Here is a 17,344-nt window from a genome sequence, read left to right as displayed (position 1 = left end):
CAGTCACCTTGGGATGATAGTGGTATTGGTAGGGTTCTCCTTCTCTCTTTCCCTGACCACACCCAGTTGTTAAACCCCACTCATTGCTAGCTTATTGATCTATTGTTTCCAATAATGCCCCAGGGCATAAATGTTCTACAAACTAATCCAATCAAAGTGTGGCTCCTTTGAAAGAATAGTTTCTGAGGTCTGTGTTTGATATTTGTTCTGACTCCAAGAGGGTTCCTCCCAGCAGTCTTATTCCATAGTTCTCTCGTAAACTAGCCACCCTACAGTCTAGGTTGTGTTTTCTTTTAATTTTTAAAAAAATATTTATTTATTTATTTGGCTGTACCGGCTCTTAGTTGTGGCATGCAGGATCTTTTTTTTTTTTTTTAGCTGTGGTATGCAGGATTTTTTTTTTTTAGTTGTGGCATGAAAGCTCTTTAGTTGCAGCATGTGGGATCTTTCTAGTTGCAGCATGTGGGATCTAGTTCCCTGACCAGGGATCGAACCCAGGCCCCCCTGCATTGGGAGCACAGACTCTTAGCCACTGGACCACCAAGGAGGTCCCTAGGTTGTGTTTTCTTAAAAATCCATGAATCTCTCCCTCATTGCATTTCACCTAAACCTTCACTGTTCTTGACAGTGCTCTTAGGTTTGAAGTTTTCCATGCTCTGTTGAAAATCAGTTCCTTTGGGAAGAGATTAAGAGCTACCTATTTTACAGCCTGCTTCTCCACCCAGGCAAAATCTCTGAGCCAGGGCTCTAGAGCTGCAGGTGGGGATGATGACAAGCTTCTCTTTGATCATACCCCTTCTCCAGGAGCTGAGCGATCACTGGAATGTGATGGCGGCAGCCTGAAATCCCTTTGTCTTGTCTCTCCTGGCATGAAGGCACCCACCTCATCAGTTGGGGCAAGGGCAGTTGGGCCCCAGTGTTCTCAGCATGCCACAACCAAGGTACAACCTCTATTCTATAAGTGGGGGCTGAACAGAAGAAGGGAGCTCCCACCTCTCAACGACACTTGCTTGGAATTAGCCTCAGCAATAGGCAGCTGGGGATAGGATTAGAAACACTGAAGTTCCTTCAACTGAGCTTGAGGCGGGGGAGCCCTGAGTCCTTGGCTGCAGGAGTCTGGAGTCTTTACCTCACTAAGCTGGGAGAGGGAGGGAGGGAGTGGTCTTCATTCAAGGACTGCACATTCTTGCCTTTCTTACCAATTTTGGGGGGAAGGTTTTCTTAAACATATGCTTCTCCATTTGCTATTTGCCTTTAGGACCATTTTCAGAGGCTTTACATGCTTGTTTAAATAATTTTCACAGTTTCACTGGGGAGTGGGAGCTCCTCACACTGATGCTGGAAGTTGATCTCCTTCATTTTTCAAGGATAGTTTTATTGGATTTAGGATTCTTGGTTGACTGTCTTTATCTTCCAGCAATTTAAATATATCATCTTTCTGCCTTCTTGCCTCCATGGTTATCTCAGTAAGGTCAGGCTTCCATAACAAATACCATAGACTGGGTGGCATAAACAATAGAAACTAATTTTCTCATAGTTCTGGAGGCTGGAAAGTCCAAGATCAAAGTCCAGTATGGTCATTTTCTATCTCTTTATTGATACTATTTGGTGAGATACAATTCTCATGCTTTCTTTTAGTTATTTAGACATAGTTTCCCATTAAAAGAGAGTTAGCTATTAAAAAATAGCTAAATTCTCTTATTATAATTTGTAGATTCTTTTGGGTTTCTAGTATATGCAATTATATTATCGAAATAATGACAGTTTTGTGTCTTCCTTTCCTGTTCTATATACCATTTATTTCTTTTATTATTTTCTTTTTTTGCACTGGCTAGTACCTCTGGTACAATCTTAAATAGGAGCGGTGATAGCAGACATCCTTACTTCTGATTTTAAGTGAACTGCTACTAACATTTCACCATTAAGAATGATATTTGCTATAAGTTTTTAATAGATTACATTTATCAGGTTAAGAAAGTTCCCTTCTATTACTATTTTGCTAAGAAATTTAAAAATTAAATCATGAATAGGTATTGAATTTTATCTTTTTCTGTATCTATTGAGATGATAAAAATTTTAATGCAGTGAATGATATTTATAGAATTTATATTAAACTATACTTGTATTCCTGGAAAAAGTCAAACTTAGTCATGATGTATGACCTTTTTATATATCACAAGGTTAAGTTTGCTAATATTTTCATTTAGGAGTTTTGCATTTATGTTTAGGAGTGAGACTGACCTATAATTTTTCTTTCTTATATAATTCTTGTCTATTTTTATTATTACTCATTCCCTCTTAGAATAAGTTGGGGAGTAGTTTATCTTTTTCTAATATTTGGGAGGGTTTATATAAGATGGAATTATTTGTTCCTTGAAAGTTTAGTAGAATTTTGCTGATAAATCATCTGGGCCTTGGGTTTCTTGAGGGGTTTTTTTGGTGGGAAAATTTTAAACTACTGATATGAATTCTTTAATGACTTTAGGAATATTCAGACTTTCTTCTTTTGGTAAGTTATATTTTGTCCATTCTAAGTTGTCCAATTTAATCACATAAACTCTGTAGTATTCTTTTATCATCTCTTAAATTTCTGTTTCATCTATAGTTTTGTCTTTTTATACTTAAAATTATTCCTTTGAGGCTTTTCTGTTTTCTTTTTCCCATGACCAGCCTTATCAAAGATTTATCTGTTTGATTAGTTTTATCAAAAAATCAACATTTGGCTTTGTCAGTCCTCTTTAATGATCTTTGTTTTCTATTTCACCAGTTTCAGCTCTTATATGTAGTATATTTCTCTTTTTACTTTTTCTGGGTTGGATTCTTAGTGCATTATTTCCTATTGAGATTATTGATTTCCTTCTAAGTAATGTTTTTGCTGCATCCTCAAATTTTTGGTATGGAGATATTTAATTACCATGTAGTTTTAAATTTTTGAAAAATTTCCATTATAATTTCCTCTTTGATTAATGATTTATTTAGAAATGTAATTTCAAAATGTGTGGGTATTTAAAATATAGCCTTTATTCTTGATTTCTAACTTTTTTGCACAATGTTTAGAGAATGTATTCTATATGATATTTATTCTTTGGAATTTATTGAGATTTGCTCAGGTCTAATATGTTTTGAATTTGTTTTCTTGAGGGGAATATAAGTTCCCTATTTTTTATATGAAGCTTGTTGTGTTGTACACACACGTACACACATAATTTTTTGTATGATGATGGATTTGTCCACAGTGTTTTTCTTCTTTATGATTTTGAAGCTATATTATTAAATGCATACAATTATAAAATATTTAATTCTTCCTTTTATCATTCCATAGTGACTCTTTCTATCCCTAATAATGTCCTTTGTCATAAAGTATAATTTATGTGATTATAACCTAGCTACCTCAACTTTCATTTAGTTTGCTTTTGTCTTACATCTTTTATTATACCTTTATCTTTACCTAAAGATAAAAATAAATAGCATATAACTATATTGAAAATTCAATCTAGTCATCTCTATCTTTTAATTCAAGGGTTTAATTCATTTATATTTATTGTGATTATTGATATATATGTGGATTTGTTTCTAACACCTACTTTTTGATTTCAACATGTCCTGCCTTTTCTGTGCTATTTTTCTCTTTTCTTGATTTTCAAGAATTGTTTGTTTGCTTTCTTACTTCATTTTTCCCCTCTTAAGGTTTTGGATGTTATATTTTTAGCTTTTTAGTGATTTCCCCTGACATTTTCCCAGGCTTATTGAACAAAATCTAAATTAGTCCATAATTTTCCCCTGCTCCCAAATACAAGGGTCTCAGAACATTTTAACTCAATCCTTTACTCAATCAACTTACACATCATTGTTATCTGTCTTTTAGTGTGCCCTTAAAAAAAAACTACATAAATAAACATTATTATAATTTAAATAGATAAGGCTTATTTATATTTACCTTCACAGTCACCATGTCTTTACTCACCATAGCTTCTTGCTTTTCAGATTCCCCCTTTAGGATCATTTTCCTTCTACATGAAGTGTACTTTTTAGAAGTTCTTTAGGTAAGAACTATTGGTAAACTCTCTAAATTTTTGTATTTTTCCTTCTTTCTTGAAAATCAGTTTTTCTAGATTTACAATTTTAAGTTGACAATTATTTCCTCTCTGTACTTTCAGGATATTAGATTGCTATTTTCTGATTTCCATTAATTTGTTAAGAAGTCTGTTATAATTTCACAATTTTAAATGATCTGTCATTCTTCTCTGGCTGCTTTTAAGGGCTTCTTAGTGTGTCTAAGTGTGGTTTTAGTTTTAAAGTTTGCTTTCCTGCTTGGTGGTATGCATTGTTTTTTCTGGTTTTTTGGATTTCAGTCTTTATTACCTTTGGAAAATCCTTAGCCTTTATTTTTTAAAATTTGCCTCTCCTCCATTCTTTCTTTCTGGAGCTCCAGTTATTTTCATGTTAATCTTTTTATTTTAACCTCTGTCTTTTAACCTTTTATATTTTTTTAATCCATTTGTCTCTTTTTTGCAATCTGGGTAATTTCTTCAGCTCCGTTTTAGAATTCATTAATTTTCTTTAGTCTGTTGTTAAATCTCTCAAATTAGGTTTGTTTCCAACAGTTTTTCATTTCTGAAGGTTCTATTTTTCATCATGCCTGGTCCTTTCATAGTGTCTCATTGCTTACTTATTTTCATGACTCTACTTTTTAATTCCTTAGATATTTAGTATATCATTATTCTATTTTGATAATTCTTTTCCTTGGAGCTGTGTTTCTGCTGATTCTCCCCTGTGGTTTGTGGATCTTAGATACTGAGTTCCTATTTGGTTAATCTGAACTGAGTTTGTTTTTCTCCAGAAAGGACTTAAATTTGCTTCTGCCAGGAGCCATGGAGAGCATTGTTTTGTTCATTTATTTGCATGTGCATGTGTATTCCCATTTATTTTCTGCCTGGTGATTTCCCTTACCTCCTGAGAGTTCAGCAGTGTATTAAAAAGTATGTTTTGTTTTGTTTTTTTGTCCAGGAACTAGTTGCTTTATAACAGATAGACTCTTCAGGAAGTTAAGCACTAATAAATTCTTTAGTTGGGGAAAAGTTTCAACTGTTGGGTAAAATTAGATTTTCAAGAGTAGGCTCTGCATATGACGGATATTATAGAAATAAGCTAGGTTTCTGATCCAATAAATAAAATCAACACTCAATAAGCAAGGGGTTGATTATTCACTTTATGGGAGAATTAGCAGTGGAAGCTTTTGGTTGCCAGGTACATCAAAGGTTCCATTTATGACTGTTCATTTCTGAACAGAGAAAGCAAAAATGAAGCCAAAGCATTTTGAGTAACTATTGGAGATCAAAGTGAACTAAGATAAACTGTCTGGAACGATTACAGAAATTGGTGGGGGAAAATAGAATTTAACTGAACAAAAATTCTACTTTGCACACTCTCCAGGAAACACAATTAGTATGTTTCATCTTAGACAAAAACTGTTCTAAACAAGGTGTTTTGTTTTAGGTTAATCTTACCATGTTTCTCTGGTCAGGTCCCTTTCACTTTCTCCAACAATTACTTTTAAACTTCTCCTCCCTCTTCAACCCTCAGGGCCAAAACAACTTCCTTCCCTGTCACTCTCAACAGATGGCATTGACTACTTTTCTACGAAGGGTATAGACATCATCAGAAGAGAACTTCCACACCTTACATCACCAGGAGTAAATCCTTCCCTCATTGGCCCCTATTCTTTTCTCCTAATTTTAAAAGACAAGCTGGCACTCCTCGCTAAAGCCACCTGTTCTCTGGACCTCATCTCTTCCCATACCTTCTAGGACTTTGATCTTTCTCTCTCTCTCTCTCTCTCATCTTCAACCACTCCAGGTCATCTTTCTCTCTCTCTCTCTCTCTCTCTGTCTCTCTCTCTCTCTCTCTCTCATCTTCAACCACTCCAGGTCATCTTGTTCTTTTCCAGAAACATTTAAAACAGGTTCAGGTCAGAACCATGGGAAAAAAATAACCAGCTCTCCTTCTAACCCCCTATATCTACAATCCTCTCTTCCCCCACTTCACAGCCAAATCTCAAAAGAGTATCTAGAACTAGCCTCCATTTCCTTACTTCTCACTCATACCCAATCTTGATTTTATCCCCAACATTCCATTGAAATTCTTACCCTAAAGTTTCCATATTTCAAATTCTGTGGACATTTACTGGTCTTCACCCTACTTGACTTCTCCATAGGATTCAACACTGTTTCACACACTCACGTGAGCACACACACACTCTCTTACACTTCTTTAGCCTTTATTTTAAAACGTCATTTAAAAAGAGGGTCAACAGTGTTTAGTTGAATATCGTTGTATTTCTCTCAATACCAACTTATTTATTGTAAGATTATTACTTATAATAATTACTACTCATTATTAGTATTATATGCATGTTAGTGTAAATTAGACTTTGGATTTATTTATACTTTATATTTGAATCAAGACCTTATATTGATTAAAAGAACTACACACATAAGTAGGTTATATTATTTCTGAATTTCGTCTTAGGTTAGTAGAAAGGAATTTTCAACATATTTGTTAGAAAAAGTTGGTGCTAGTCTGGTGGGATTGAGAGTTTCTGCTCTAGTGATGCCAACTTCCTCTTTCTAAAGAGATCCAGGGCAAGTGGGCTTCTGTACTTCCAAGGGTCCCCCTTCATCGCTTTTGAAACAGATTCAGCTTTTCAAGTAGCTGAATGATAATTCTTCTCTTTAACTAATATGAGTTATTTTGGTTGTTCTTTAGTTCTTATGTGAACTACCAAAATAATGGATACTTTTTCATTGATTTTATCATTTCTTTTTAAACTTAACTCTCCCAGCATTATGCGTGGGAGGATGCAGAGTAGAAAAACAAACCTTCAAGCGCAAGATTTTGTTTTCTTTTTGAAAATTATTTGTTGTGAAGTTTTTTTCTGCCCATGTTTCTTATTTTGGAAAACTCTTTCCATGGGCTCAACATGGCAAAACCATCTTTTGGTTATTGTTCCCGAGAAATGGTTTTTAGTCACTAGGCTGCTTTCTGCATGTAGGTTTCCTTCTTATTTCCCAGTACAGTACGACACTTCTGGTTGCTTCAGTAGAAAAGCAACTGACTGCATGACAGGTGGGTGTTCTGTGAAGAGTTCCTGTTTTCCTGATGGACCCAGGGCTGATGTGTGGGTCTACCTGGAGGCATCCTACCTGGAGCACACGGAGTGCAAGGCTGTGGCTCTGGTGGAGTGTTTTCTCCCTCTGCCTTTAAGAGAACAAGGGGCTTGCAGCAGCATCAGCAGTGTACAGAGGCATATCTCACCAGGGCAGCCAGGGAACCAGAGTCCAGAGGAAGCTTCATGGGGCAGAGATGCACTGGTCTGTGGGCCATAGACTATAGCACAGCAGAGACAAAGGAAGCTGTCTAAGCCCTTGTTACTCTGTCTGAGGATCAATACCATGTGTGTAACCTGGGAACTTATTAGAGATGCACAGTCTTGGGCCTCATCCCTGAGCCATGAATCCAAACCTGTGTTTGAACAAGATCCTTATGCAACTCCTGTGCGCATGACAGTTTGAGAGGCACTGCTGCTGTAACCTACGTTAAAGCCACAGCCTTCAGACCACAGCACAGACGCTGCTCCCTCCAGGAAGCCTTCCTGGTACTCCTTTCACATATCTTGGCACTTCGTCACCTGGATCTCGTCCATATCCTTCCTGGCCTTGTCTCTGCGGGTCTGCATGTCCCTTCCTCAGAGGTGAGCTCTAGCCCAGATCACTCTGTGCTCACTTTGCACGCTGCCTGACTCAGAGCAAACGCCGATCAGGAGGCTCACCAGGCCAACGAACGAATGAATGGGCGGGTGATCAGTGCAACAGAAATAAAAGCCTGAAACTCACGGGAAGTTAGGTGTTTATTTTCGCTGCTTCTCCGACAAGCTCTACAAGGTAAAAACAAAATACACAAACAGTTCCAGTAGCATAGATTTTAAATGTTCAACCTCAGACCATGGCATTTAGGGTTTCCAGAGCACTTTGGTTCAGGCACTTTTGTACCCAGAGGCACATAGAATGTCCCAGGCTGTAAGGGAGTGACTTGCTCTCATGGGGGTGCTGTTGCCAGCTGCCTGATGAGGTAGGGGACAGCAGCAGACACCAGGTCAAGGCCAAGCACACAGCCCACCCTGCCTCTCACGAGCTGACTGTCCAGTTTGGGGGTGGCCAGGTCCTCTGCTGCACCTGTCCCCGCCTGAGGAGCACCTGCGGCAGGGGGTGGGCGGGGAAGGGAAGGGAGCACATTAAACTTGGCTCTGTGTCAGCATCTTTGGTATAAGGAAACATCCTGGGCCTGGGGAGGGCCAGAGAAAAAGGGCAGCCAATACCGACCGGGCTTGATAATCCTTGGTGGGTCCCAGCTGCCCATGTTCTCCCTACTTCCTTTCCAGCAAGCCTCTCTGAGGCCAAGGCTGCCACTCCATCAGGGCCCATCTGGGAGGCAAGCTTGTGCCGCTCAGCCTTTGAGCTGCAGATGGAACGCATCTGCAGGAAGCAGGCAGCTTTGCCTGCACTGCCTCGCCTCCATCAGTCACTGGCCCAATGAGATATGCTTGCACTTGGCTCTTTTCCCTTTTCGCTAAAGGACCCTAATGCGCTTCACAGCCATGAGCTAGTGCAGTCTCTGTGGGGAGGCAGGAGCATCCTCTCCTGTGGCGCTCTTGGGTCAGCTTTTGCCAGCTGACTCTATTCCATCCTAAGATGCCCTCTGGCCCAGGAGACCTAAGAACATAAGCGTGACCAACACCCCCATCCTGGGTACGTCTCACTGATGTCCTCCATCAGGGCCGCAGCCCTCTGTGTTCAAAGATGACACATCATCCTGATTCTGCCATGGGCTGGGGGCCCAGCCGAGAACAGCTGATTCTCTCTACAGGGGAAATAGAAAGAGTTTCAGTAGGAATCAGTGAGGGATGGCATGTGATTCAAGGATACACGTCCTGCAGCCTCTTGTGCTTTGGAGCAGCAGGGTTTCAGATTTGTGGCTTTGGAGGAAAAGACCCTTCCAGCTGTTTTGAAACATAACCCTGCATTAGGAGGAACTTGGAGCCAGTGTAGTTTTCAGGGTGCTTGGAAGGCAGACTCTCTGCCCGGTAGCAGCAGAAGGTATTTGAAGAGGTCCCCAGTGTCCTTCCACAGGACCGGTTCAGTGAGGACAAACCATCCTTCAGCCCTCTGGATGGGGTCCCAAGAAGGGCGGGGCTGTCACGCTCAGCGCTCTGGGTCTTGTTTTCCCCTCCCCCTGAACCAACTTTTAAAGGGTCTGCTCTAGGCCTTCCTGGGAGACATTCAAACTAATGATTTACAAGGTGAGAAGGCACAGCGGTTTAAAGAACGGGCATCACCAACTTAAAGGAAGGAAAGAAATTACACTTGTTCTCAAGACAGGGTTCATTAGTGGTTCTGGCAAGGAGGTGACTTCAACACTCCCACAGGAGGATCAATTTGCAGCTGCCGTGGTGACTTCCGACTTTCAGGAAAAACATCTCCCAGCTCCGGGAGAATTAGGGGGAGCACGCTCAGCTCCAATCCCTCCCCCTTCCGATCCCCCAACCTGGCAAAGGATGGACCTTCAGGTGGCACCCAGGACAGACACAGGCTCACCCCCAGTGCCCTCAATCCCGCCTGGCCTCCTGCTGCAGCCAAAGAAGGAGCTGCACCCGCTGCTCACTGGTGACTCGTCAGCCCTGTGCACCCAAATTGGGCTCCAGGCAGAGCTCCTGTCTGTCCTGCCACCTTGGAGCCCCAGTTCTGCAAAAGCCTTGGGAAAGTAGCAAAAAGGGGCAGGCGGGGAGGTGCACAAATGGATGGAAGCCACCAAAGTGCAAGCCTCTCACTGCCTTTTCTGTGCAAAAAGTCTGTGCATCTCTCTGTCAATGTCACAGTAGTGTGAGCTGCTGTTCTCCTAACATCTGACACTTGCTTTTAAATCTACAGGTTGAAATCTCAGGGACTCAACTTTTTAGCTAAGTAAGTATAATTGCAAATCCTGTTATATATATGAAATACATATGGACATACCTATCACACACAGGTGTGTCATTCTGAATATTACCACACACGTCCCAGGAATTCAGACCTCAACCCACCAATCCGTGTGTAATTCTGCTGTCCTGCATGATCAAGGCGAGAAGTCCTGAGAGACTCTGGGCACTGTCCTGCCTGTGTCTGGCAGGTGCCTGTGTCAGGCACCTCACACATGGCTTGTCTTCTGGGCCAGGGCGCAGTCCACTGGCAGCGTGAACTTGACGGCGCCATCCTTCTCCCAGCCCCTCCGGATCCTGGAGAGTCTGCGGCTGAAGCAGGGCAGGAGAAACAGGCCTTTGGCCAGGATGACAACACAGGGCACCAGCAGGGTTAGTGTGAAGGTGGGGGGCAGGTAGAACTTGTAGCGACTCTCCTCGAAGGCGCGGGTCCAGCCGTAGGTGAGCGTATGCAGGGTGCTCAGAACCAGGCCCACAAAGCCCAGAGTGGACTGCCGGAGAAAAGAAGGCTAGAATGAGGGCCAGGGTGAGGACGGACACAGCGATCCTACCAATGGCTCGTCTGCTTATCTGGCAGAGGGGAAGCAAGGAGGGCAGCTTTAGTGGGGCTCTGTGTTCAAATCCCAGCCCCGTCACTCACTCTCTGTGTGATCTTATTACTGTCTAAACTCTCTGAGCCTCAGTTTCCCCAAGAGAACAATGCTCATATGTCAAAGTATATAAGGACTCATTGATTCATAAGAATGCTATAAAATAACAATGCTTGGGGACTTCCCTGGTGGCGCAGTGGTTGAGAGCCCGCCTGCCAATGCAGGGGACACGGGTTCGAGCCCTGGTCCGGGAGGATCCCACATGCCACGGAGCAACTGAGCCTGTGTGCCACAACTACTAAGCCCTCGTACCACAACTACTGAGCCCACGCGTCTAGAGCCCGTGCTCCGCAACAACAGAAGCCACCGCAATGAGAAGCCCGCGCACCGCAATGAAGCGTAGCCCCCGCTCGCCGCAACTAGAGAAAGCCCGCACGCAGCAACAAAGACCCAACGCAGCCAAAAATAAATAAATTTATTAAAAAACAGAAACAAAAAAACCCAATGCTTTTCTCCAAACTGTATTATTCATAACTCTGGTGGCTGCCAGAGGACTTAAGATGGAATTAAATTTAAAGAAGTTTAAAAACATGTTACTCGTTTTGTGTATCTTTTCATGTGTGCAGAGTCATGTGTCTGCTAGCATATCAAAATCATAATTTCACAGATAATATTTGGCACAAGATACAGCCAGGTAAAAAGTGAGTGGATCTTAAGTTGGTTTAAAGATAAACACAAAGGGGCTTCCCTGGTGGCGCAGTGGTTGAGAGTCCGCCTGCCGATGCAGGGGACGCGGGTTCGTGCCCCGGTCTGGGAGGATCCCACATGCCGCGGAGCGGCTGGGCCCGTGAGCCATGGCCGCTGAGCCTGCGCGTCCGGAGCCTGTGCTCCGCAACGGGAGAGGCCACAGCAGTGAGAGGCCCACGTACCGAAAAATAAAATAAAATAAAATAAACACAAAGGAAAAATTTACTTGGCACATGGATTTGGCACCAATAGTGAAGGTGGCTCACAAGGGCTTGCAGGCTAGTTGTCCTGACGCTGTATATCAAGCCCACAGCATCACAAAGATGCTTTCTGTGGGTGCCGGTCCCTCACCTCCTGCCCATGCTCTGAGCTATGAACACCCCAGGTACAAACCCCGCCAGGATTACTCTCCTGCCCGGAAGGAGATTAGTGATGCTGGGGAGATCAAGACCGTCACAGATCCAAATGGAAATGGTCCAAGCCGTCGAGCGGCAGAGCATCTTGCCCCTTGAGCCAGGTGTGGGCTTTTGTGGGTCACTTCCAGCCATGAGCAGCTCCTTGTCACCCCAAGTGCTATACAATCATGACTTTCTATGGGAAGTGTGATGTGAAAATAGCCAGGAAGTGATGATCTGTAACTCTAGCCTCTGGGAAGCTTTTGCACGTAGGGCTTCTTGCAAACTACAAATGATGCCTTCCGGATTCTACTGTTGGCGCTAGTCTCAACTGACACTGTGACCCTCAGCAAGTTGCTTAATAAGTCTCAGTGAGAAGGAAGTGATTACAAAAGTAAAGTCAGAATTGTAGGGAAAGTGCTGTATAGATGCAGCATTCTCCAGCCCCCAGACCCGGCAGGCGGTGGTGCAGAGCAGAGGGCAGCCAGGGTTAGGACTTCGTGGAGGGTCGAGAGGAGGGGCACAGGGCACCGAGAGATTCCGGGCGGGAGAGACCTGTGTTTATTACACAAGGAATGAAGAGAGCAGTGACCCATCAAGCGATGAACACATCTGCATTTTCTCCAACGAGACACGGCAAGGGTTTAATTGAAACGTGGCAGCATGACGATGCCTCAGGGTGCTCTTTACGGGTTGGTTTTGAGCTTTCCACAGAGAAACTGTAATCAGGCCTCTTGGATTTCCTTCCAGCCCAGCTTGTCAGCATCAATCCAGGGGCTTGGCTGGGGGACACTGTCTTGTTTGCACTCCCCCAAGACATGGCTCTCAGTGGGTCTGATTCTGCTACCATGTCTCATTCTCACTCCTCCCTAGCATGAGGGTCGCTTTGCTGCTTACACCTTCTCCAGTATAAACACCAGGGTGGTGAACCTCAGTAAGTGGAAGAACGTGGTTCAGAAGAATTGTTTGTAATGCTTTTACTAAAAATAATAATGGCTATACATACAAGTTCACAGACAGGTTCACAAGTATAACATTTTTGACCCTAAACAAAATGCTCGCTGGCAAAAGATCCCCAGTCTCTATCCTTCCTAGCCATCTCTGGTTCTCTTTGGCTTTGTGACCACTTAAGGATATGTTTATTACATCCTTAACAACTTCCTGGCTCAGCACAGCCTGTTGGGAAAGGCCATGGTTGGCTCCATGCTCCTATCCACGGCTACTTCACGTGTCATGTGCAAACGGTCAGCCCCCAAATGGAAGCCTCTTTGACTGTGAGTCACGTGTAACCAAATCCTTGTCACCTCCAGTCGTGTCTATCAAGATTCCAAATCTCGTAGCAACTTCTGAACTACACCAACTTTTTCTAAGTTCTGATCTATTGAAAATGAAGACTGGGGTTAAAAAAGTCCCCAGCATTGAGAAAATATTTGGGATTAATATCCAGACTGTATAGAGAACTCTTAAATTCAACAACGACAAAAACAAACAACCCAATTCAAAAATAGGCAAAGGACTTGAATAGAAATTTCTCCAAAGAAGATATATGAACGGCCAAGAAGCACATGGAGAGATGCTCAACATCGCTCATCGTTAGGGAAATGCAAATCAAAATCACTTCACACCCATTAGGATGGCTACTGTTAAGAAAACAAGTGTTGGCGCAGATGTGGAGAAATTAAAACCCTTACGCACTGCTAGTGGGGATGTAGAAGGGTGCCGCTACTATGGAAAATGGTAATGGAGGATCCTCAGTGAATGAAAAATACAATCACCGTGTGCTCCCGCAATCCCACTTCTGGCATACACCCCAAATAACTGAAAGCAGGGTCTTGAAGAGTTATTTATACACCCATGTTCACAGCAGCATTATTCATAATAGCTCAAATGTAGAAGCAACCCCAGTGTCCACTGACAGAAAGATAAGCAAAATGTAGTATCTCTATACAATGGAATACTATTCAGCCTTAAATAAGAATAAACTTCTGTCACAGGCTACAATATGGATGAACTTTGAGGACATCATGCTAAGTGAAATAGGCCAGTCACAAAAAGACAAGTACTGGATAATTCCACTTATATAAGGTGCCTGTATGAGGTAGTAAAAATCACTGGCCCAGAATGTAGAATGGTAATTGCCAGAGGCTGGGAGAAGAGAGGAATGGGGAGTTAGTGTTTAACGGGGACAGAGTTTCAGTTCTGCAAGATGAAAAGAGCTCTGGAGATAGATGGTGGTGATGGTTGCACGACAAAGTGAATATACTTAATATTACTGAACCGCACACTTCAAAACGGTTAAGGTGATAACTTTTGTTATGTTACTTTACCACAATAAAAAAAAAAATTGGGGGGCTTCCCTGGTGGCGCAGTGGTTAAGAGTACGCCTGCCGATGCAGGGGACGTGGGTTCGTGCCCCGGTCCGGGAAGATCCCACGTGCCGCGGAGCGGCTGGGCCCGTGAGCCATGGCCACTGAGCCTGCGCGTCTGGAGCCTGTGCTCCGCAACGGGAGAGGCCACAACAGTGAGAGGCCCGCGTACCATAAAAAAAAAAAAATAAAAAAAAATTGGGGGGAGGAAAGGCCCCAGCATTGACCATCAGGAATAAATCTTGAACTAGCCTGACAACCACCTTGTTATTCCCCCACCAGCTTCCAAGTCCCAAACTGTTGCTCCCCTCACTCAGGTGAATTTACTAGGCTTTGCTGAGATGGCTGGGACGTGCCTTTTTACCCCTGAGAGTATAGCGGCCTGAGGCGTGGTTTTCAAATCTGGCTACGTGGTAAAATCATCTGGGGAGCATGGGGAAAATCTTAATGCCCAGGCCCCGGTCCCAGAAAATCGGATTAAATTGGATAGCGGTGGAGCTCAGGCATGGTAGCTTCTATAAGCTCAGAGATGATGCTGACATGCAGACAGGACTAAGAACCACTAATTTAGGAGACTCTTATCACCTGAGCCCTTCTAACTTCAGGTTGAGAAGTCTTCAGGGTCCCTCTGCCCAGGCTATTTGACTGGGGTGGACCCGGTCCTTTCTGTTCCTTAGACAAAGACCCATTGAGGGCCTGAATGGGCTCACACTCTGCATCGTGAAGCTCTCCCAGATGCTGCAGCAGTGAGAAGCCACCCAGGCCTGGGAACTGAGTCCTGGTGGCCCCAGGAAGGCCTTAGCACTTCCCTCGGTGACATGCCCTGGGGCTCCAGTGTTTGGCCCATGTTCACCGCTGTCCCCTGCCCTAATCTGGAGAGCGATGGACTGTGCTGGGCAAACAAGACCTGCCCTGGGAGAGTATGAAGACCTTCTCCCGCCCATATATCCGCTTCCCTTTGCCATCCAGAATCCCGTGTGATTCCAGATGGCAGGAGGCCCCAAAGACCAGCCAGTAACAAAGGGCCTTCTGACTTTCCAATCCCAATGGGAAGCCTGGGTGATTCCAGCAAGTTTGTTTCCCTAAAACTCTCTCTCCTTGGGAACAATTTTTAAAATCCCATAACAGTCAAAGGAAGCCAAAAGAAAGGGAGGCATCCTCACGGGGCAATTCATAACGCCCACAACAAGCTAGGGCCATTTTTATTATATGTAAGCTTGTTAGCAAAACAGAGACAGCCAGGTTGTTGTTGGCTGCTGGTGGTGATCCATTACCATGGCGGGAAGGGGCTTTGGACAATTGCTCACAAAGCTGGAGTCAGCACAGGGCTCTGTTATTATCTCAGGCAGGTGGCAGGAGTGGGCAAGGCCCCAGGAAGCTCCTCTAACGGTGGGGCAGAACCAAGGTGCTAAGCGCCGAACACTAATTTCTCTGTCCAGGGGAGCTGCACCGACCCGGGTATTTGGCAACCTAAGAATGTTTAACTGGCTTAATTAGGAGCAGTTAGCACAGCCGAAAGCAAACCAAAACAGTAGGAACAAAAACACCCAGACAAACAAAACCCCAAATTAAAAACTTCGAAAACAGCCTCAGGAACAAAAGGATACACGCAAGCACAAGTCACGGCTGTGGAATCCACACCCTGTTTTGATGGCTTTCTAGCTCAATAAATCATTACAGACCCAGGGGTCAGGCCAGGCCCACTGAGAACCACGGTGTCTCCACAGCCACTTTCTAAGTACTGGTGACCTGTCGCAGTCATTCGTGGCTGGGAAAGGAAATGGGGTCCAGGTAGTTCCTTGTTCTAAAGCAGCGCTCACCTTACAGGAGAAGGTTGCAGCTCACCTCAAAACCTGTACGGCCACTATTGGGTGCATGTATACATGTCGTCAGCACAAATCGTCCCAATGACTACAGGAGGTGGATACAGACAAGTCAGGATGCAGATGCTTGGAGACGCTAAGGAACTGTCTAGTGGTGCAGGGCTGGTAAGTGTGGTCTTGGGACTGAAACCCAGGTCTGCCGGCTCCACAGCCTGTGTCCCCCACCCCAGAGATTGTCACCTACTGCATCACGTGCACTTAAGTCACCCAAGGAGCCTATAAAAATAGACTCCAGAGCCGACCCCGGGCATCTGAGTCCACAGGTCAAGGGTAGTCCTGGGTATCCGCATTTCTCCAAGAGCTCCGTGACTTCAAACTTTTCGATGGCGGCTCCCATTAAGAATCACATTTTCATTACTGCCCAGTACACAATGAAGTATGCCCACATATGTATATATAACTACTGAATTGATACAACTGAAAAAATGTCTGTGCTTAGAACATGTAAAGAACTCTGACATTTTTGGAGACATTCTACTCTATTTCATGTTTGAAAAGCTTGTTGTGGGCTTCCCTGGTGGCGCAGTGGTTGAGAGTCTGCCTGCCGATGCAGGGGACACGGGTTCGTGCCCCGGTCCGGGAAGACCCCACATACCGCGGAGCGGCTGGGCCCGTGAGCCATGGCCGCTGAGCCTGCGCGTCCCGAGCCTGTGCTCCGCAATGGGAGAGGCCACAACAGTGAGAGGCCCGCGTATCGCAAAAAAAAAAAAAAAAAAACTTGTTGTGGTCCACAAAAATTGATTTCATAACCCACCAACAAGTGTCAACTGCAGTTTGCAAACACTGCCCCGGACCATTCTGCGGCTCTGGGTGGGAGTCTCTTGCCTGTCTCCTGCTGCCTCCTACTGACTCAGAAATGGGTGGCTTAGTCAGAGATCATGGAAATGTGGCTACATGCCCCGAGAATCACAGCAAATTGCTTTGTATGTTTCTTTTACACGTAATCTTGCACAGTGGCTCACAACACATCTGTAGGGAACTAACTCCATTTTACAAGAGCGTAAAGTGAGGCTCGGGGAGCGCACGTGATCTGCTAATGGTTACAGAGCTGGGATGTGCCGGTTCCTCCTCTGTATCAGCACTCCAGGGAGATAGAGCATTTGTGGACAGAATGTGGGCATTTGATTTCCTTATGTAAACCCCTGTCTTTCTACCCATCTCTCGGCTTTCCACATCCCTCTTCTTGCAGCAGCATAAGGACTTTCCTATTTGTATTTCGACTCCTCAGTATGTAAAGTAGAACAGCTGCTGAATCCCAGTCAGCTTTTGCTAACAAAACCAAATTCTCCGGCTTTCTCTGGCAGCTGGAGCTGGAGCTTGTAATGTACAGCTG

The 17,344-nt window shown here is 44.0% G+C and overlaps 1 protein-coding gene across 3 annotated transcripts in view; it reads right to left on the bottom strand.

The window, feature by feature from the left end:
• Positions 1-7,893: 7,893 nt before the first annotated feature.
• The window catches only part of STEAP3 (STEAP3 metalloreductase), a 43,395-nt gene continuing 33,944 nt past the window's right edge, over positions 7,894-17,344 (bottom strand). For 2 of the 3 annotated variants that reach the window (XM_019931896.3, XM_073807792.1), the window contains exon 5: positions 7,894-10,521. In XM_019931896.3, the coding sequence (XP_019787455.2) occupies positions 10,240-10,521 (282 nt within the window). In that variant the 3' untranslated portion in view covers positions 7,894-10,239. The remainder of the gene's footprint in view (positions 10,522-17,344) is intronic. The other variant, XM_073807793.1, reaches the window with a different exon arrangement.

Source organism: Tursiops truncatus, chromosome 7, assembly GCF_011762595.2.
Source record: "Tursiops truncatus isolate mTurTru1 chromosome 7, mTurTru1.mat.Y, whole genome shotgun sequence".
NCBI lineage: Eukaryota > Metazoa > Chordata > Mammalia > Artiodactyla > Delphinidae > Tursiops > Tursiops truncatus.
The sequence above is the reverse complement of the archived record's forward strand: the minus strand, read 5'-3'. Positions and strand labels throughout refer to the sequence as shown.